The sequence below is a fragment of the Pelodiscus sinensis genome, chromosome 5 (assembly GCF_052426305.1).
Source record: "Pelodiscus sinensis isolate ZL-2025 chromosome 5, ASM5242630v1, whole genome shotgun sequence".
In the NCBI taxonomy this organism is placed as follows: domain Eukaryota; kingdom Metazoa; phylum Chordata; order Testudines; family Trionychidae; genus Pelodiscus; species Pelodiscus sinensis.
The window spans coordinates 109,950,893-109,973,707 of record NC_143056.1 but is presented as its reverse complement, the minus strand read 5'-3'; the positions used below and the strand labels follow the sequence as shown (position 1 = coordinate 109,973,707).

The 22,815-nt window shown below is 46.0% G+C and overlaps 1 protein-coding gene across 1 annotated transcript; it reads left to right on the top strand.

The window, feature by feature from the left end:
* The first annotated feature begins 3,125 nt into the window (after positions 1 to 3,125).
* Positions 3,126 to 22,169, top strand: PSMA1 (proteasome 20S subunit alpha 1). Its single transcript, XM_075928017.2, has 10 exons — positions 3,126 to 3,277; positions 7,911 to 7,955; positions 8,669 to 8,770; positions 10,202 to 10,305; positions 11,087 to 11,175; positions 12,413 to 12,483; positions 14,226 to 14,355; positions 15,325 to 15,404; positions 17,250 to 17,354; positions 21,830 to 22,169. The coding sequence occupies exons 1-10, from the start codon at positions 3,275 to 3,277 to the stop codon at positions 21,884 to 21,886; spliced, it is 786 nt and encodes a 261-aa protein (XP_075784132.1). The 5' UTR covers positions 3,126 to 3,274; the 3' UTR covers positions 21,887 to 22,169.
* The last annotated feature ends 646 nt before the right edge of the window (positions 22,170 to 22,815 follow it).

The window sequence follows — 22,815 nt, the reverse complement described above, 5'->3', positions numbered from 1 at the left end:
ACTTTATAACCTGTGGTGCACACTGGAGCTTGGTGATTAAACCACATAGGCTACGTCTAGACTGGCCCCAAAAAATACAACTCACATGATTGTTTGCATGTGTACTCTGCACAAATTGTTTATTACAAAATATTTATGAACTTCACATCTGCCAGTAACTTTTACGATAGTCTCACTTAGGAAAGTGGAGAACATGTGTATACTTTACCAGGCTGGGACTTGAATCAGAAAGCCACAAGCCTATCAACAAGTTCTTTCAAGTACTGTTGGGGAAAAAAAGACTTTACAAGCCTGAGGAATCTCTCTTGATAAGAATCTTCTTGCTGCTTATGTTATTGAAGAATTAATGCAACTTTAAGATCATTGTCCCAAAATTCCATTGCAAGCAGAGACAATAAAAAAGTAGGGGAATTTCAGCAGAAGAGAGGTAGGAAACTAAGGGGGTGCATCTAGACTGGCAAGATTTTACGCAAAAGCAGCCACTTTTGAGCAAAAACTTGCCAGCTGTCTACACTGTCTGCTTGAATTTGCGCAAGAACACTAACTTTGTAATGTACAAAATCAGTGCTTCTTGCGCAAATACTTTCACACTCCCGCTCAGGAAAAAGCCCTCTTGCGCAAGAATACTTGCTCAAGAGGGCCAGTGTAGATAGGGAAGAATTGTTTTGTGCAAAAAAGCCCCGATGGCTAAAACGGCGATTAGGGCTTTCTTGCGCAAAATTGCGTCTAGACTGGCCACGGATGCTTTTGCGCAAAAGCACTTTTTGCACAAAAGCATCCTTGCCAATCTAGACGGGCTTTTGCGGAAATACTTTTAACGGAAAAACTTTTCTGTTAAAAGTATTTCCGCAAAATCATGCCAGTCTAGATGCAGCCGGAATGTTAGCAACTAGCTGGATAACTGTTTTAATCAATAAACTATTGCTTATACAGGCAGTCCCCGACTTACGCGGATCCAACTTATGTCGGATCCGCACTTACGAACGGAACTTTTCTCGCCCCGGAGCTCACGGGCGGCGGGTCGCCACCCGTGTCCTCCGGGGTGAGAAAAGCTTCTCCCAGTCTCCCTGGTCTGCTGGGGGGGGGGGTCCTGCAAAGCCGCTGGACCCTCCCAGCAGACCTGGGACACCCGAGCAAAGCCGCCCAGGCGGCGGGACTCCCGCCACCTGGGCGGCTTTGCTCCTGTCCCCCTGGTCTGCTGGGAGGGGGGGTCCAGCAAACCAGGGACACCAGAGCAAAGCCGCCCAGGCGGCGGGAGTCCCGCTGCCTGGGCGGCTTTGCTTGTTTGCCCCGGAGCAAAGCCGCCCAGGCAGCGGGACTCCCGCCGCCTGGGCGGCTTTGCTCCTGTCCCCCTGGTCTGCTGGGGGGGTCCAGCAAAGCCACTGGACCCCCCCAGCAGACCAGGGACACCCGAGCAAAGCCGCCGCCTGGGCGGCTTTGATCCCGGGCAAACGAGCAAAGCCGCCCAGGCGGTGGCTTTGCTCTGGTGTCCCTGGTCTGCTGGGGGGGTCCAGCGGCTTTGCTGGACCCCCCGAGGAGATCAGGGGGACAGGAGCAAAGCCTTGGAGCACGCCCGCAGGGGGACAGCCCAAGCACACCCGGGCTGTCCCGCTGTGGGCGTGCTCTGCGGCTTTGCTCCTGTACCTCTGGTCTGCTGGGGGTGTGTGCAGCTAGTGCCCCCCCCCAGCAGACCAGGCTTTTCTTGCCTACCCCTGGGGTAGAGCAGCTGGGGGCTGCCGGGTTGGTCCCGCAGCGCCGCTACTGGAGCAACCCGGCAGCACCCCATCTGCTCTGCCCCAGGCGTCTTGGAATCAGCCGCTGATCAGTTTCAGCAGCAGCTGACTTGGGGACGCCTGGGTTTCTTAAGTAGAATCTGTATGTAAGTCAGAACTGGAATCCAGATTCAGCCACAGTTGAAACTGATCAGTTTCAGCAGCGGCTGACGCCAGTTCCGACTTACATACAGATTCAGCTTAAGAACAAACCTACAGTCCCTATCTTGTACCTAACCCGGGGACTGCCTGTATGTTACTGGTCCCTGTTAACCACAACTCCCCTTCCCTGCATGCTCTGCATTTAAAACTCAGACTGGCAGGCTGCCTCAGTCCCAGTCTCTGGTTGGAGTTTTAAATGAAGAGCATGCAGGGGAATGGCCAACCACCCTAAGCTGCTTTCTGATGTGGGTTAGCAGCAGCATCCCCTGTCCAGGGTGGGGCCCAAGCACCCTGCAGACAGATCCTGCTCTGTGGGATACTTAAGCAGCCTCTGTTCATGGGATGCTCAGGTCCCCTGAGGACAAGGGCGGTGCCATCCTGCACTGCTGCCTCTGTATCAGAAGCTACAGCATGGAGGTCTGCCTTGGGAGCCAAATTTTAAAGAGGCAGTAGTGCAGGGTGGCAGGGAGCTCCCCAAGAACGGTGCCAAGAGCGCACTGGCTGCTAGCCCCACGGGGGGCATCGAATAATTGTGCAACTAAGCAGTGGAGCAGTTACACGATTATTAAAAACTGAAGCAATGTTCCACCACCACAAAAGATGACACCGCCGTTCTCCGGCGGGAACGTGCTCTGTGCAAGTGTGGACAACGTCAGCTGTTGGGCTGAAGCGCTGCTACCAGGCAAGGAATGGCGTTTGTTCCACGCTCCGTTGAGTTCCCGTGCAGCAGCCAAACGCTACTGGCAGGGCTTTGAGACTGAGCGCGCGTGACAGGGGAAACGGGGCAATGGGAAAGCACCTTTACCGCCGCCTTCTAGGCAAGCACACGCAGGGGCCCATGTTTTGGCAGGCAACCGCCACCCAGGGTCGGGGCAGCGCGCGCAGCCCCGGGAACGGGTCCGGGGAGCCAGGCCGAAGCCCAGCGCAGTCGCGGGGACTGGCACCGCACGGGAGCGCCGCTGCCCCCGGTGCAACGCAAAAGCCAGAGCCGGGCACGCGCTGCCATGTCACAAGTCACAGGCCAGGCGGGCCAGGAAGCAGCGAGCGTGTCCGCGCGGGCTGCCCTGCACAGGCGCGTCCCCCAGCCGAGCCGGCAGCGCCCGCACAGCTAAGCACTGCGCACGCGCGGCTCGCGTAGGAGGCCGAATGTTCGGGCCCCAGTTGGAGCCTTTCCCTGAGCGGCCGGAGGGAGATAAGGACGCGTGCGCTCTTCGATCGATGCCTCTGCCAGCCTCTGCTCTTGTCTGGGAGAGGACGGAAGTTCCAGTCGCTTAGCCTAGACTTGCCGCTCGCTGAGCTGCTCGCTGACCAGGAGCTCGCGCCGGAGCCAGGGAAGGAAGATGGTGAGGAAAGGGCTGCCGGGGCGGGGCTCGGGAGCGGGTCCCTGTGGAGCCCCCGGCCGCTGCCGCGCCGCCGAGCCCGGGCCGAGCCGCTGGCGGGAAGGGGGAGGGGCCGTGAGTCAGCGTTCCCCATGTGCGGCCGGGCCAGGCCCGCGCGCAGCTCTGGCAGCCTAGGCCTGCTCCGCTGTCCCGGACCCCCCCCTCGGAGCGATCCGCGCCCCTCAGCGACCGGCCTCCCGCCACGTGCCCGGCCCAGAGTCTCCCCGCGTCCCCATACCCAGAGCGCCCCGTTCACATCCATCCCCTCTCCACAGCGTTCCTCCCTCCGCTCGGAAATGCACCGATCCCCGCCCCAGGGTGTAATCCCCCTTTCCAGAACAGCCATCCCGTTATACTGCTGTGGAGACAGTGAATGCGGGAAAGTGATTTACTTGTTCCCCTAACACAAGAACTAGAGTCACCAGGTGAAATTAGCAGGTAGCCGGATTAAAACAAACAAACACGTTTTTTCTTTCCTCCCATAATGCACCATCCACCTGTGGAACTCCTTGCCAGAGGATGTTGTGAAGAATAGGACTTGAACAGGGTTAAAAAAAGAGCTAGATAGATTCATGGAGACTATTAACCAGGATGGGTAAGAAGTAGTGTGGCTAGTCTCTCTTTGTCAGAAGTTGGGAATGGATGATAGGTGAGGGATCACTTGATGATTCTCTGTTCTGTTCATTCCCTCTGGAGCACTTGGTATTGGCCACTGCCAGGACAGGGTACCGGGCTAGAGGGCCCTTTGATCTGATTCTGTTTGGCCCTTCTTATCTTCTTCCCACACAAGGCAACCTTAGTCCATATAACTAGGGCCCTGCCAAATTCATGACCATAGAAAATGTGTCATGTGAAATCTGGGCTTTAGGGTGCTTTTACCCTAAACTATACAGATTTAATGGAGGGACCAGAGTTTCTCAAATTGGGGTTCCTGCAGGAGGAATCATGGGATTATTTGGGGGGACAGGGCCACCCTTATTTCTGTGTTGCCTTCAGAGCTGGGCAGCTAGAAAGCAGTAACTGTTTGCTGGAAGCCCAGCTTTAAATGCAGACCCCTGCCAGCAGCAGCCAGGAAGTCAGGAGGCAATACCATACTATGCCAACCAATTTCTGTGCTGCCGCTTTTAAGAGTTGGGTTACCAGACAGTGGCAGCTGCTGACCAAAGGCTTAGGTCTAAAGGCAACAGAGCAAAAGGGGGGTTGTGGTATTGCTACCCTCACCTTTGCCAAAAAAACTTCTCAAACTCACCTCCTCCCACAACTCCTTTTTGGGTCAGTACTCCTACAATTACAACACAGTGAAATTTCACATTTAAATGTCTGAAATAATAAAATTTACAGTTTTTAAAATCCAGTGACTGTGAAAATGACCAGAGTGGACCATACATTTGTTATGGTTCTACACAAACTAAACCTATATAGCCGTGGTCACCAACAGGTCGATTGCGAGGCGTCCGGGCCCCTCTCTATTTGCTCCCCACCTCTGAGAAGCCCCACTACCTACCTCCAGCAAAAATAGAGGTAGTGCCGGCTTCCTGTGGGTGGACAGAAGTTCCGCAGCTTACTGCCACTTCCAGGGGTTCTGGAAGTGCGCTGGCTGCTCTGCTGGGCGCGCTGTGGGAGGGGGCATCGGCCCAGGAGGAGGAGCATGGTGACTTCCCTGCACCGGCGCAGGAGGGGGGAGTCGACCCCGGGGCAGGCACGCACAGGGTTTCCTTGCGCCGGGGCGTGGGTGGGGGCGGTTTCGGCCCCTGGGCAGGCATGCGTGAGGTTTCCCTGTGCCATGGGGGTGTGTGTGTGTGGGGTTCGGCCCCAAGGGGGCAGGTGCGCGCGGGGTTTTCCTGTGCTGCAGAGGGGGGTCGGCCCTGGGGCAGGTGCACGTGAGGTTTCCCTGTGCCGGGGGGGGGAGGAGGAGTTGGGCCCAGAGGAGGCACGTGCTGGCTTCCCTCTGGGGGGAAGGGGGGAATCCTGGGAGGAGGCAGATAGAGGGGATTCTCTGCCTCCATTGGCACCCTGGTCCCAGTTCCCTCTCCCCACTCCCACTCTCCCGTTCCCTCTCCCCAGCCACAGAATGCTGTCCCCACTCCTGTCCTGAGCCACAGAAACCTGTCCCCACTGGCACTCTGTCCCGTGCTGCAGAAACCTGTCCCCACTGGCACTCTGTCCCCTGCTGCAGAAACCTGTCCTCTGCCCTCCCAGCACCCTGTTCCCTTTCCCCTGCCCCCAGCCTCAGAAATCTGTCCCCACTGGCACCCTGTCCCCTGCCAAAGCACCCACTAGCACCCTTCCCCAGTACTATGTCCCCCTTTCCCTACAACACAGTTGGGGCAATATTAGTGAAGCTGGGGGGTGAGGGTGGAGGAGGGTTTTTTTGTATCTCACTTGTGGGGCCCCAACTGACTTTTCTTGGGTTAGTGACCCCTGACTCAAACAGGTTCCCTGCCCTTCTCAGTATTAAAGACAACGCAGAAACTTTGTTTGACATACTGTTTTATTTAAAAATGAAGCCTGGCCAACAAACCGCAAATTGGGGCCAAGCCCCCATCTGGCCACAGCATCATAAAACTCTTGCACTCCCCTTTCCCCCAGAGCCTACATCTGAGCCTATCATACACGAATCCCTTGCCCTGAGCCCCTCACATACCCCAATCCAAATTCCTGAACCCTCACATCCAGAAGTCTGTGGCTTGCTTAGTACCCTAACCCTACATCTGACCCCAACACTGCCCGGCCTGTTACCCTATCCCCGAGCGTTCCCTTATCCACCTTCTCCTGCATCCAGATTTCCTACCAGAGCTTGCACCTCTCACCCCTTTCCACACCCAAATCCCTCATTCCCACCCCAGAGCCTACACATCCTGTCTCAACCCAGCGAGGTTACAGCTAGACTGCAAGAGTTTTTCAGGATTCCGGAGATATCCCAGAAAAACACTTCTGCATCCAGGGATGCATTTGTTCTTCCACTTCTTTCAGTGGAAGAGCAAACATGATCTTTCGGTCATCCCATATTCTTCTTTTCACGAGGAAGAAGGGGTTTTTCTGACATTTGGTCCAGTCTAGACAGGCCAAATGTTGGAAAAACCTCCTCCTACAGAAGAATTGGGGGGGGGGGGGGAGCAGCAGTATAAGGATTGGGGATAGCAATTGATGGAGAGGAGGAGAATAGAGAGGGCGGGGCTTCAAGGAAGAGGAGGGGTGGTAGATCTTGGCTTCTTCTGTCATTTAAAAAATGATCTTGGGTGTAAAAAGGTTGGAGACCACTGCTATATAGGTTTACCCATCTGAGTCCATCCTATGTGAACCAAGTTTAATTACAGTAGCTTTTAATTTCTAATTCTGAAAAAAAGAATGGAATGACAGAGAACTACAAAAATCAAACCTTGTATATTTTAGATCTGATTAAATATTCAGTAACAATATTGCAAGTTGCTGTATATAAACAAAAAATAGACCTAGACACTTGTAATGTTATGAAACTGACGAGTGTGAGTTCTCATGTAAAGCCTAAGAGTTTAGGGTGACTTATGCTATGTCAGTAGAAGCTTTTTGCTGTCATTTCAAGTTTAATGCCTATGGTAGCTATGTACAAGATGCGATTATAAGGAAATAGATTACATAATTGTATATTTTCTTGCAATTACTGGCTACTACTACATTTAAACTGCAAAGCTGGTGCAAGCTGGGACAGAGCACTAGGGATGTTAAATTGCAGTTATCTGACTAATTGTGTAAGCAATACAGTTTGTTTCGACTACATGATTAGTTGATAAACTGCTCTGCAAAGCCACAGTAGAGGTAGCTCCAGGAGTCTCGGCTTGTTCTGGCTCTGGGAGCTACCCACACTGTGGCTTTGCGTTTTAAATGTAGTAAGAGCCAGAAGGCTCTTATTACATTTAAAATGCAGAGGTGCAGCATCCCGGACCAGCATGAGCTGGGAGTACTCTGTCCTGGCTCATGCGGAGTCCAGCTGCCCCTGTTTCCAGCTGCTATGCTGCACCAGCCCCTGTTCACAGCAGACAGGGCTGGCCACTGCAAACAAGGGCTGCTTGACAGCAGCAGCCTCTGTCCACAGAGGGGCTCAACTCTCCACTGGGAACCCTGCAGACACGAGCTGCTTTGTAGCAGCTTCTCCTATACCTCTTCTCCCAACCCCCTCCTGTCGCCTCTGATAGAGGGAGTGGAGGAGGCAGGCAGCACCATGGAGCTGGGGGGAATTGGTTTTTAAGCCAGCTATCCCCAGCACTGGCTGCTGTTTCCCCCCAGTGCTGCCTCTTGTAGAGACAGCGGGAGTGGGGGAGCAAGTAGCTGATATGCCAGTCAATTACCTGATAAGCTTATGTTTATCGGGTAGTCAACAACTCAGTAACGTCGCTACAGAGCACCTTCCCTTATCAACTAATCGTGTAGTCGATACACTTTGTATCGACTACGCAATTAGTCAGTCACCAGCCTCTTAACATCCTTAGTCAAGTTCTTGTTTCAGATTTCTTAATCCAACATAAACACAATTTCTCCAAAGAAATTTGATATTTAAAGCTTGAAGGCTTTCTTTTCCCAGTTAACATCTTTTTATACTAATGAATGGTTTTGTTCACAGTTTCGCAACCAGTATGACAATGATGTCACTGTCTGGAGCCCTCAGGTAAAATAATATAATTATGTTACTTTCCATTTTTCCCTTTCTCTCTTTTTACTTTTATGGTAATGGCATCAAGGCAGTGGATGTCCTGCTTTGATAGCTCAAGAAGATTGATGCTGCTAGTACTTCTCCGTGAAGCAATCTTAGGATGCTTTAAAGAATACTGTGAATGTGGTGTGACAACTATTTTTGGGTCTACTCCTTTATGGCAGTAATAATCAGGCCCTAATGGTGCATGCGGTCAGTCATTGTATTAGAGTCAAGAATATAAACTTTGAAGACTGGAAAGGACTTTGACACATGAGTTGTGGTCTTCTGTGTCAACCATACAGTTATTAGTCAAAAAATAGATGTATATGGGACAGCCCATAATGGTTTCAAAGTACTCTGCGACAGGAAGTGGCTTATTGCTTATTACTGAAATTCCATTATCTCAGTGGAATATAGAGGAGTGTTTCAGAGATTTCTGGTAGATCTTTCATTACTGTAATAAATGTAAAACCAACAAACCCACAAATCCGTTAAAGGTCTAATTGAGACTGAAATCCCTGTTCTTAATTAATCTTAAGTGGAATGTTGACCCACTGAAGTCAATAGCAAATTTCTCATTTACTTGAACAGGGCCTGGATTTCAGCCTTTTTGTGTAGTTATTGCAGTGTCTCTACCTGTCTTACATGGAGGGTCAATTTTAGAGTTGTTTTATTTCATTCTGTAGGGCCGAATTCATCAAATAGAATATGCTATGGAAGCTGTGAAGCAAGGCTCAGCTACTGTGGGGCTGAAGTCAAAAACCCATGCTGTTCTGGTTGCTCTAAAGGTAAATTTAAGAAAAAATGGAATTCCTTTTTTCATCTTGCAGGCAAATACATGGTAAATCCAAGACTTTATCACTGTTAAAATGTCATAGAATCATAGAATACTAGGACTGGAAGGGACCTCGAGAGGTCATCGAATCCAGTCCCCTGCCCCCATGTCAGATAAAGGGGGTGGGGGGAATTTATGGTTGGGTAGATAAATGTTACTACTTTTTGCTTTTATACTTTAAAAAGTATGTAAGCCTTATTTTCATATTTTGAGCACTGGCGTTGAGCTATTAATATTTTCATTAATCTATGATACAATGGATTTTAATCATCTGATAGAAATGAAAGAAATTGATTTGTCTGGTTCTGAAGCCAAATACATATTGGTTCAACTGACCCTCCCAAATGAAGTATGAATATATGTATTTTTTCTATCTCTATTACAGGCAGTCCCCGACTTACGCGGATCCGACTTATGTCGGATCCGCACTTACGAACGGGGTTTTCTCGCCCCGGAGCTCACGGCCGGCGGGTCGCCACCTGTGTCCTCCGGGGCGAGAAAAGCTTTTCCCGGTCTCCCTGGTCTGCTGGGGGGGGGGTCCAGCAAAGCCTGGACCCCCCCCAGCAGACCAGGGACACCCGAGCAAAGCCGCCTGGGCTTTGCTCTGGTGTCCCTGGTCTGCTGGGGGGGTCCAGCGGCTTTGCTGGACCCCCCCAGCAGACCAGGGGGACAGGAGCAAAGCCGCGGAGCATGCCCGCAGCGGGACAGCCACCGGCGTCTCCCTGGTCTGCTGGGGGGGGGGTGCAGCTAGTGCCCCCCCTCCCCAGCAGACCAGGCTTTTCTTGCCTACGCCTGGGGCAGAGCAGATGGGGCGCTGCTGGTTTGCTCCAGTAGCGCCACTCCTCGACGCTACTGGAGCAACCCAGCAGCACCCCAGCTGCTCTGCCCCAGGCGTCCCCAAGTCAGCCGCTGCTGAAACTGACCAGGGGCTGACTACAGGAAGCCCGAGGCAGAGTTGCTCTGCCCTGGGCTTCCTGGAATCAGCCGCTGATCAGTTTCAGCAGCAGCTGACTTGGGGACGCCTGGGTTTCTTAAGTTGAATCTGTATGTAAGTCAGAACTGGCGTCCAGATTCAGCCGCTGTTGAAACTAATCAGTTTCAGTAGTGGCTGACGCCAGTTCCGACTTAAGAACAAACCTACAGTCCCTATCTTGTACGTAACCCGGGGACTGCCTGTTCTTAAAAGCCACCTCCCCCCTTTTTTTCCCCTTCGGTGCATTTCTTATTGGTTTACTTACATTTGTTGCAGGGTTATAAATTTGGGGCTGTAAATTCCATCCTTATTGATGGTTCACATTTTTTTTAAGCAGTGTTCCTATTGAGTGACACATTATTTAAAGTCTACCATAATTGTTATGACTAACGTGGTTTTTTTTGTGTATAGAGAGCACAGTCTGAGCTAGCAGCTCATCAGAAAAAAATCCTGTATGTTGACAACCATATTGGCATCTCAATTGCTGGACTTACTGCTGACGCAAGACTGTTGTGGTGAGTTTCTTATGATAAATGCGTTTAGTGCTCTAGTAACAATAAAGTAAAAAGGCAGACATCTCATACTGTCATTTAATGGGACCAACTAAGAACTTGCCTCTGGTTACTGGTCTTGCACTACTATGCAAGAGACTGGGGTAAAATCCTTGTTCTATTTAAGGAAATGTCAAATTCCCATGGATTTCTTTAGGGCTAGGGTTTAACTGCTTCGGCTTTGTTCGTTATCCAATGACTTGCTTTCCCACGCTGGTCTAGACTGAGTAGTCTCAGAATTGTACATCACACATTGGCTACTAATAATTCCTTAAGCTGGTGATAAAACTCAAGAGAGGTATTCTTTTGAATCCTCAGCTGGCTGCGTGGTTCCAGCAAATGGGATGAATATAAAATGAACAAGAAGAGTTCCTCAGTTGTGTAGAAAAGGCATACAAAGGACCATTTAAATATTCATTGCAATAATATTCCAAATGAATATTTTTTATTAATTTTTCACTTTTCTCCAAATAACCTCTCTCTACTACATATGCTATAAATATCTGTTACAATACTGTACAGATGAAGCATTATTAATTAAAGTATCTGGCATGCAGTCATTTAAACAACAAATATGGGTCATGGTAACATTTAATTTTATAGTGCCTCTTGGCATTTTTGGTCTCCATAGACAGTTCTGAAACAGTAATAAATGTATACATACATATAAGCTTAAAGGGGAAAGTGTCAGGTTGGAGGAATGTCCTTTTTATGATCTGTACGTTTTTATTTGCTCTCTTTATAGTAATTTCATGCGTCAGGAGTGTCTGGATTCTAGATTTGTGTTTGACAGACCTCTTCCAGTGTCCCGTCTAGTGTCACTAATTGGAAGCAGTATCCTTTTTATATTTTTTATATATATAATATATATATATATATACACACACACACACACACACACACACACACACACACACACACACACACACACACACACACGTGACTTTTAGTGACTTCATGCTTTTCTTAAAATTCAATTCATTTTCCACTTTGATGTGTTTAGAACTCTTATCAACATAATTTATTTTATTTCATTTCAAGCAAACATAGCTTTGAAAGTTATAGGAAATAGACGGAAAGATCTTGTTTGTTCTTTGGGAGGAGATTCTTTCCTCATCCATAGACTTAGTAGACAAGGCAATGAAGTGTCATGCAGAAGAACTACTGTAGCACTGGAAACAATGTTTTGAATACCTTTTATATCCATAATCTAATGTTACTATTTCACTCATCTTAGTGCATTCCAGAGATAGGTAATTAAGTGATAGAAATGTAGCCGTGTTAACCTGCTAACCTGCATCCTACTTCAGAAGACATTCAGATCTGCACTTGAAAGGGAATCCTCTGAACTGGCATTCATGCTAAAATTCTACACTCTCCGCAGAGGAATTAACAAAGACTCCAACTATCTTACCCATTACAAAGATAGCTTCCCCAATTATCACCTCTGATACTGTTAACTCACAGACGTCTTCCTTTCCCCACCTCTAATATCATTAACTCACTGGCATTCACCTTCCTTCCCCCCCCCCCCATCCCCCTTCTGTTCTGTAATGTGATTTGTCCTTTTCATGTGTGTTCATTTTTTTAAAATTGTATCCTTTGGTATATATGGTTGTGACTATTTTCTTCCATTATTTGATCTGAGGAAGTGGGTCTGGCCCACGAAAGCTCATCATCTAATAAACCATCTTGTTAGTCTTTAAAGTGCTACATAGTCCTGTATTTTGTTTCAGGTAATTAAGTGTTTTGTATGTCCTTTGTACCTGACAAAAGCAAGTGCATCAAAGAGAAAGGGGATTTATTTATTTATTTATTTAATTGACTAAATTGGCCATGCTAGCATTCTTATATTACTTCACTGAATACACTAGTCGTTTTGGTTTGGGGAAGCTAACTGCTATAGGTCTTATTGGTGGTAAAGAGCTTAAGTCAGATGATGATATCTATTTATCTGGAACAAGCTTTTTCACCATAAGAAACAGTTGACAAACCAGATACCCGAGTAAAACTCCATCAGAACTGCTAAGTATTAACATGTTGTTTGTGAAGATTTCTTAGCTTGTTTAAGAAACCCAGATACCAACACAGCGATATGGCAGAAGACCATATGGTGTAGGACTGCTCATTGCAGGTTATGATGTAAGTACAGTGAGTGAAAAGTGAAATTACTAAAATATTTCATTTTTTTTATAGCAGCTAACATTTTGTGGAGAGAGGCTGACAGTAGCAGTACTTAGCAATATCCGTATGGCTAGAGGAACCTCTTCTAGACTCTAAAACTTAGTTCTCATAAATGTTTAAATGAAAGTAATTTTTCTGGAGGCCCCTGGAGTGGGTATTGATGTATATTTGTATACCTATGCACATCTAAAGTTATGTGACTTAAAATGGCTAATATTGGAGACCCAAATGAGTCACTTTAAGGGGGCTTGACCATAAGAAGGTAGGTATTTGCCATTTCTATAAATCAGGCCCCTTTAAGGTGTCTCCAAATGGTTATCCAGTTTGTTCTATGTAATACAGACAAATTGCTGCCCTGATGTTACGGATTAAGTAATTTGAAGGTAGTGGACAGCCTGATAGATTTTTTTGCATGCCAAAGTTTTTCCTTGAACAAGAGTTTACATTTACAGGCAGTCCCCGGGTTACGTACAAGATAGGGACTGTAGGTTTGTTCTTAAGTTGAATTTGTATGTAAGTCGGAACTGGTGTCCAGATTCAGCCGCTGCTGAAACTGACCGCCAGTTCTGACTTACATACAGATTCAACTTAAGAACCCCAAGCTTCCCCAAGTCAGCTGCTGCTGAAACTGATCAGCGGCTGATTCCAGGAAGCCTGGGGCAGAGCAACTCTGCCTCGGGCTTCCTGTAGTCAGCGCTGGTCAGTTTCAGCAGCAGCTGACTTGGGTACGCCTGGGGCAGAGCAGCTGGGGTGCTGCTGGGTTGCTCCTGTAGCGCGGCTCCTCGGCGCTACTGGAGCAACCCAGCAGCACCCCAGCTGCTCTGCCCCAGGCGTCCTGATTCAGCCACTGCTGAAACTGACCAGCAGCGGCTGAATCAGGATCTGGGGCAGAGCAGCTGGGGTGCTGCCGGGTTGGTCCAGTAGTGCCCAGAGCGGCGCTGCAGGACCAATCGGCAGCGCCCCAGCTGCTCTGCCCCAGGGTCCAAAACAAAAGCCTGGTCTGCTGGGGGGGGGGGGGGCCCACTAGCTGTGCTCCCTCCTCCCCCCCCCCCCAGCAGACCAGGGACGCGGGAACAGAGCCGCAGCAGCAGCGGGGTGCCGCGCTTCTGAGGCTTTGCTCTAGCAAAGCCTCAGAAGCGCGGGAACCCGCCTGGTGCCCCTGGTCTGCTGGAGACGGTCTCCAGCAGACCGGGGGCACCGGAGCAGCTTACGAACGGGGCTTTCTTGCCCCGGAGCTCGCAGGTAGCAATCCGCCACCTCGACCTCCGGGGCGAGAAAGCCCCGTTCGTAAGTGCGGATCCGACATAAGTCGGATCCGCATAAGTCGGGGACTGCCTGTATACATATGGGAAATAATGGGGAATGTTTAATATTTATTCTAGGTCATAAACATGGGAGTTATTCATAATAGAAGCTCAATACAGTTTATAAGATTTTACAGAGAAATATGACTTTGAGTACCATTAATTGAAACTTGCATAAATATTTTTGATTGAAGGACATCGCAAAAAGGGCCAGTTTAGAAAATTGAGGTTGGAAGCAACTATGTAAGAACAGCAATGTGATGCACAGCATAAAACATAGCTTTGTGCATATATAATACAAACATCATGAGACAGAGTAAATATTTCAAAAATCTTTTTGAAAACTGCATGCTCTCTGGTGAACACTTTATAAAGTTCACACTTTTTTCCCCCCAGGATATGGGTCCTCACATCTTCCAGACTTGTCCTTCTGCAAACTATTTTGACTGCAGAGCTATGTCCATTGGTGCTCGTTCACAATCAGCTCGAACTTATTTGGAGAGACACATGACTAATTTTTCTGACTGTGAGTGATGAATCTCTTCTGTTATATTTACTGATTATCTTTAAAATATATGCTCGCTTTGTTTGTCCTTTTTTTTTTAATCTGGCAGTATATATTTACTACTCTGCCGAAGGGGAAGATATAATAGTTGAATAGAAAAAGACAATGTAAATCAGAAGGAAAAAAGACACTAAATGCAAAACACTGCAAGTTTTCATGTCTAACTTTTAAGTTGTTTAGCAGGCCAAATGGAGGAGAAAGGTCTGCCTTGAGAACTTGAGAAAATTCATTTTTCCTATTTGACTATGTTTTTAGAGACAATGCTGTTCCGTTCGTTTCAGAGAGAGGATAGCATTTCAAGATACAGAGTGGGGCAGTCTCACTGGACCCCTGGGAAAGGCTGGGAGGGGCTCTGCTTTGTGACTCCGGAAGGGTGGGGTTAGAGTTAGGCAGCCCTCAATGCTACCCGGAGAGCACTGCACCCCCTGTCCCTGGGGGGCCTTTAGCTTTGCCCAGAGTGCATCACATGATGCTCCAGCAGTGATTTAAAGAGCCCAGGGCTCTGGCCACTGCCACAGTAGTGGCGATAACCAGGAGCTCTGGGCCCCGGGGCGGTTACCCCTTTGTCCCTCCCCTTATGGGTGGGCCTGAAGATATGCATGTTGCTTGTCTGCACAATATTTAATTTGTAAATAAGAAGTGGATTTTAAATCCCAAATTATTTTTGTATTAGAAGACTTTTTTAGTTGCCTGGGTCATTCAGGGCAGCAGCTGCTGGTGTGGGGATTGCAAGGATCAGGACAGGGCCTTGGGGATGTGCAGGGCTCTGGGCAGGGGGCCTGTAGTGGGTGGGGGGGGGGGCACAGGAGATTGAGGAGGGGCTCAAGGCAGGGGGCTGAGAGACTCCGGGAAGAGGTGGGGGAGGGAAGGGTCTCAGGAAACAATCCTGTATATTTCACTGTGTTTCTGATGATAGCATATTGTTTGTAGGTAATCTGAATGAGCTAGTTAAACATGGTCTGCGGGCCCTCAGAGAGACTCTTCCTGCAGAGCAGGATCTGACTACTAAGGTAAACACCATGATTTTCCTTCTTACTAGAAATGACAATAACAGAGTTTATTTTTAAGTATTGGGGGTGTATTGTAAGATTTTAAGTGTGGGAATCAAATATTAATATTTAGGTACAATATACTCAAATATGAGTCTAATACCAAATCCTGTACTATCAGTTCAGAGTCAGTAGATCAGTCTAACTTTGTGTTTGACCATAACAAAATGATACTAATGCTAAATAGAAGACTGTTTCCTGTGTTACACAGAAATTCATGAGTTCACTAAGAGTTTTTCTTTACTTTATTAAATTTATTGATTATTTAAGATTTGTTTAACATAGAAACATTAGTTACAACATAGGGTAACTCCACTTCATGCTTAAATGTTCATTTACTCTACTGCATTTAATTGGACTCTGCTGTTGTTTTCTTCAAGATAAAGTATTACTTGCATGTTTTGTAGAATTTTTAAATGCACAGAACTGTTTCACCTGAAAACTATATAAAGGGGATTAGTATATTGATTCTTACCTTGTGATTTCTAGCTCTGAAATCTTGTCCTTGGGTTTTACATGTTTTTTTTTTTTTTTTTCTTCAGTGTAAGGAAAATTTTAGTGTCTTAACATTTTTTCTAAGATTTTTTTAAAATGTATTATGTAATTTTCGTTGTCCCCTTTCTGGCTGCTATCCCCCATTTAAAACTATTTGGCTTAGCATACTCTTGCACATTCTTGGGCTGTTGCAGACCTCCTGGAGCATAAAATGGAGCAAAAGGTACTTCCAAGACTTTGACATGTCAAGCTCATGGGAATCCTAAACGGTTATGTTGGTCATCTTTGTTTTTGATGTGCTTTTTCTTCTTTACACTTTGAGTTTCATGTAATTAATACTTGGAGTGGCATTTTAAAATATCTAAAGTAGTGATGAAATTTATTTGTGCATTCATGCTGATGTCTAAGTATTCATTAAATATTTTCCATGTCTAGTAATAGTAGTATTCTTGTACAGTGCATTGCTATTGATAAAGGCATAGGGCAATTGGGATGCATAGGGATGTAGGCACAATTCCCATTGGCTATCATTGTGTATTATATGGATAACTTACTTTTAAGTAATGTCTTGAATGGGTTTTAAAATAACTAAATGTAGACGTGTGAATAACAAGCCATGTACATACACCAGGCATTTTATAAACCCTTGAATTTTTAGGCCAATTTCCACACCGGTTACTATTGCTACCAAAAATCCATACCACTAGATATCTTATAACTCTGTCTTCAGAATTTTTTTCCATATCACATCAAGTTCTTCAGTTTAATCATTAATGTTACACAGTTTTCCTGTGTTAATTTACTGTTCTTTAATGTGTCATGCCGCTTTCTAAGGCTCCATCTCTTTGCACAACATAGAGCCAATTTTAGTCCATTCCTTAAGAAGCTTTATAGTTCCATGTATTGATAAAAATTGATAAGATTCTGACCCTGCAAGTAATAATTTGACAGTATTTTTATAACTTGTTAATACCTCACCAGAAATAGCTGAAAACAACCAGAAAAAAGAAAGCTGGCCTTGTTGTACCTGAAACAGTCACACTGCATTTTTGGCTGATGCTGTCTTGGAAGATGATAGCATCCTTGTAGGGAGTGAGCCTCCCTCACTTTATTTTTCTAAGGAAGTCTGCCATAAAGTAAATCTGATAGGAAGGAAATTTTCTGAAGTAGAGCTGCTATGCCAAATGCATCTTCATCTTAGGAGGAAGCAGTAGTTTATATATTTCTTGAGTAAAAGCTGCATAAAGTCAGAGATTCACAAGAGACAGTTTCTCAGTTTTTTTTTTTTTTTTCCAACACTGTACTTTACAGAATGTTTCCATTGGGATTGTTGGCAAAAACATGGAGTTTACTATCTATGATGATGATGAGGTGGCCCCATTCCTGGAGGGACTTGAAGAAAGACCACAGAGGAAGGTATGTGACTTAGCTGGTTTTTTAGAATAGCTTGAGTTGCTTCCTGTTTGATGTCGTATCTATAGTCTTCTCCTAAAAGACTGAAGATGAAGGCCAAGAAGTGTATTGAACCAGAGTAATCTGAATTTCAGAAAGCTCTCAGGGTACCTCTACACTTGCTCCCTAGTTTGAACTAGGGATGCAAATGTAGGTGACCGAAATTGCTAACGAAGCGGGGATTAAAATATCCCGCGCTTTATTAGCATGATCTTGCCGGCGCGTTACTTCGCTCAACAGCTGATTCGAACCAGGAAGTGCGCGCCGGGAGGCGTTAGTTCAAACCAAACCTCTTGGTTCAAACTAACGTTACTCCTCATTTTGTCTATATTTTTGTCTACTCATTTTTTGAGGAGTAACGTTAGTTCGAACCAAGAGGTTTGGTTTGAACTAACGCCTCCCGGCGCGCACTTCCTGGTTCGAATCAGCTGTTGAGCGGAGTAATGCGCCGGCGATATCATGGTAATAAAGCATGGCATATTTAAATCCCCGCTTTGTTAGCAATTTTGGCCGCCTACATTTGCATCCCTAGCTCGAACTAGGGAGCAAGTGTAGACATAGAATCATAGAATACTAGGACTAGAAGGGACCTCGAGAGGTCATCGAGTCCAGTACCCTGCCCCCATGGCAGGACCAAATACTGTCTAGACCATCCCTGATAGACATTTATCTAACCTACTCTTAAATATCTCCAGACATGGAGATTCCACAACCGCCCTGGGCAGTTAAACACTGGAATAAACTACCCTGACAGTTAGGAACTTTTCCCTAATGTCCAATCTAAACCTCCCTTGCTGTAATTTAAGACCATTGCTTCTTGTTCTATCCTTAGAGGCGAAGATGAACAAGTTTTCTCCCTCCTCCTCCTCATGACACCCTTTTAGATACCTGAAAACGGCTATCATGTTCCCCCTCAATCTTCTCTTTTCTAAACTAAACAAACCCAATTCTTTCAGCCTTCCTTCATAGGTCATGTTCTCTAGACCTTTAATCATTCTTGTTGCTCTTCTCTGGACCCTCTCCAATTTCTCCACATCTTTCTTGAAATGCGGTGCCCAGAACTTGACACAATACTCCAACTGAGGCCTAACCAGCGCAGAGTAGAGTGGAAGAATGACTTCTCGTGTCTTGCTCACAACACACTTGTTAATGCATCCCAGAATCTTGTTTGCTTTCTTTGCCACAGCATCACACTGCTGACTCATATTCGGCTTGTGGTTCACTATAACCCCTAGATCTCTTTCTGCCGTACTCCTTCCCAGGCGGTCGCTTCCCATTCTGTATGTGTGCAACTGATTGTTCCTTCCTAACTGGAGCACTTTACATTTATCTTTATTAAACTTCATCCTGTCTACCTCAGACCATTTCTCCAATTTGTCCTGATCATTTTGAATTATGACCTTATCCTCCAGAGCAGTCACAACCCCTCCCAGCTTGGTATCATCTGCAAACATAATAAGCGTACTTTCTATACCAATATCTAAATCGTTGATGAAGATATTGAACAGAGCCGGTCCCAAAACAGACCCCTGCGGAACCCCACTTGTTATGCCTTTCCAGCAGGATTGTGAACCATTAATAACTACTCTGAGTACGGTTATCCAGCCAGTTATGCACCCACCTTATAGTAGCCCCATCTAAGTTGTATTTGCCTAGTTTATTGATAAGAATATCATGCAAGACCATATCAAATGCCTTACTAACGTCTAGGTATACCACATCCACCGCTTCTCCCTTATTCACAAGACTCGTTATCCTATCAAAGAAAGCTATCAGATTGGTTTGACGTGAATTGTTCTTTACAAATCCCTGCTGGCTGTTCCCTATCACTTGCCACCTTCCAAGTGTTTACAGATGATTTCCTTAATTACTTGCTCCATTATCTTCCCTGGCACAGAAGTTAAACTAACTGGTCTGTAGTTTCCTGGGTTGTTCTTATTTCCCTTTTTATAGATGGGCACTATATTTGCCCTTTTTCAGTCTTCTGGAGTCTCTCCTGTTTCCATGATTTTCCAAAGATGATAGCTAAAGGCTCAGATACCTCCTCTATCAGCTCCTTGAGTATTTTAGGATGCATTTCATCAGGCCCTGGTGACTTGCAGGCATGTACCTTTTCTAGGTGATTTTTAACTTGTTCGTTTATTTTATTTTATTTTATCTTCTAAACCTACCCCTTTCCCACTACCATTCACTGTGTTAGGCATTCCTTCAGACTTCTTGGTGAAGAATGAAACAAAGAAGTCATTAAGCATCTCTGCCATTTCCAAGTTTCCTGTTACTGTTTCTCCCTGCTCACTGACCAGTCGGCCTACCCTCTCCTTGGTCTTCCTCTTGCTTCTAATGTATTTATAAAAATACATTTGTTTCCCTTTATTCCCGTAGCTAGTTTGAGCTCATTTTGTGCCTTTGCCTTTCTAATCTTGCCCCTGCATTCCTGTGTTGTTTGCCTACATTCATCCTTTGTAATTTGTCCTACTTTCCATTTTTTATAGGACTCCTTTTTTATTTTTAGATCATGTAAGATCTCATAGTTAAAACAAGGCGGTCTTTTGCCATATTTTCTATCTTTCCGGCGCAGCGGAATAGCTTGCTTTTGGGCCCTTAACAATGTCCCTTTGAAAAACTGCCAACTCTCCTCAGTTTTTCCTCAGTCTCGATTCCCATGGGACCTTATCTATCAGCTCTCTGAGCTTACCAAAATCCGCCTTCCTGAAATCCATTGTCTCTATTTTGCTGTTTTTCCCTTCTATCCTTCCTTAGAATTGTGAACTCTTATGATTTCATGATCACTTTCACCCAAGCTGCCTTCCACTTTCAAATTCTCAACCAGTTCCTACCTATTTGTTAGGATCAAATCTAGAACAACTTCCCCTCCCCCCCCCCGGTAGCTTTTTCAACCTTCTGAAATAAAAAGTAGTCTCCAATGCAGTCCAAGAATTTGTTGGATAGTCTGTGTTATTTTCCCAACATATATCTGGATAGCTGAAGTCCCCCATCACCACCAAATCTTGGGCTTTGGATGATATTGTTAGTTGTTTAAAAAAAGCCTCATCCACTTCTTCCACCTGGGTAGGTGGCCTGTAGTAGACTCCTAGCATGACATCACCCTTGTTTTAAACCCCTTTTAGCCTAACCCAGAGACTCTCAACACTTATGTCTCCTATGTGCATCTCTACCTCACTCAAAGTGCGTTCATTTTTAATATATAAGGCAACAACTCCTCCCTTTTTTCCTTGTCTATCCTTTCTGAGCAAGCTGTACTCTTCTATACAGACATTCCAATCATGTGTATTATCCCACCAAGTTTCTCTGACGCCAACAATGTCATAATTGTACTTACTTATTAGCACTTCCATTTCTTCCTGCTTATTACCCATACTTCATTTGTATATAGGCATGTAAGATACCGATTTGACCTTGCCTCCCAGTTTTGCCCTGACCCTCCTTTATCTCTGCTATTATAGCCCATGCTCCCTCCCATTTCCGACCCATCTCCCAGGTCTCCATGTTCTCCACTTACCTGTGGGCTTTGCTCACCTGTCCCCGTTGAACCTAGTTTAAAGCCCTCCTCACTACCCTAAAGCTGTTCCCATCTTCTCACTACTGCTGGCTACTGCTGTCCGAACTTTCACTCCATAGATCTGCAACAAAAGTGGATCTCAGTTTCTGAAACCTATCCCTCAGTATTAGCCATCTAATCATTACTTGAGAGAGTAATGTAACTGTTCTCTTCTACTTCTATTTTGATTGATTCTGCTATCCCTATATTAAATCTCTCTTATCTAGCCACAGGTGTAGGGAGGGGGTCAGAAGCTGAGGGTGCATTTTTTTTTGTAAGCATGTGAATGGCAGTTCTTACTGCAGAGTTTTGCATAGTTACAAAGATTTGTGTAAAAGCCTGTGCTTTGATCGACTCAATGGTTTGATTAGAGTACCTGGATTTGTATAGCAACTACTTAATCTAATGCTCTGATGGATGAAATACTTCTTTTTCCATAAACGTATTTTTGCACGAAACTTCTTAGTTCATTAGTCTACCATTTAGACTGTGAGATGTAATGGAAGCTTGATACAAGCCCAAGATTTACTAGTAACTTGTATAAAGTACAGCAAAGTGCTTAGAACATATCAAGCTCCATACAAGTGTAAAATTGTCATTACCTTGACCTTTTAACTGAGATGTGCAACTTGCAGATACTGTTAAGTCCCAGAAAGCAGTTCTGCCATGCCTCTGATGAAGGTGGATAATTACATTTGGGGCCTGTACACCTTTGCTGCCTTATTTCTGTATTAATGAAATATTATGAGAGGCTCATTGCATATCTGTGGAGGGCATTTTGCCACCTCTGACACCTGTTAATTCCAGAGAAAGAGAGGGTGTGTGTGTGTCTCTTCTGCTCTTTCATAGTAAAAATCTTTTTTTTTTCTCTCTCCCCAAGCTTGCTCCCCCAGCTGAGGAACCTGCAGAAAAGGCAGAAGAACCAATGGAGCACTAATATTTGTGGATGACTCCATGTATTGACCTATATATAACAATATAGGAAAGTTATCCCTTAATCTTTACCCTACACCAAATGCATACTATGTTATACATTATGGGGAATTAGTCCTAAAGTATTTTCGACTATCCTTAAATTGTCAAAGAACTCATACATGGGCATCTTTTATTTTAAAGGAAAAGTGTAATCACTTTTTAAAAAAAGTACCAGAATACTATCTGTTTTGTATGAAAAGCATATTGTCTTGTCAGAGCATCTGGAATAAATTTGTTTCTTGAAACTTGCTGTATTGATATGTTTTTAAAAATCAGTTCGTCAAATTGCTTGCATTATCTTTTCATATATTTTTTTCAAGGATCCCATCTGTGAGGGGGTTCACTCACCTCCACAGCACCCCCTGCTGTCTGTCCTAGGAATTAGCTCCTTCTGGCTGGCTGGGTGCCTTCCCTCGGGTGGTGTCTACCCTCTTTCCTCCAGGCCACAGTGTCCTCTTTGGGACACTGCCCTCCGGCAGTGCCCACGTCAGTCTCTAAGCCCCCTTTCCGGGGGTGGTTGTTTCTTCAGCAGGCCATGCTTCAGGCCCTGCAGTCTGTGGGTTTGCTTGGGCAGAGGTCCCCTAGCTCTGCCTTGCCTTGCCTCCCCAGCCCTTCCCTAGCTCCAGGGAGCCTCCTACTCCCCCAGCAGCCAGGCTCTCACTGTGGCCTCAGCTGGGGCTAAACTCCAAGGCCCTGCTCCAGGCTGGGACTTGCCCTTAAAGGGCCAGTGCAGGGCAAGTGCCATGTCACACCATCACAGCAGTGTCTAGGTATCAATAGATATCTAAAAATTTACTACACTAGCTACTTAAATAACAGCTGATCAATGGGTTTTCATTATTTATTTTAAAACTAGCTGGAGTTACCTGGCATTGCTCGGGAAACTGGAGC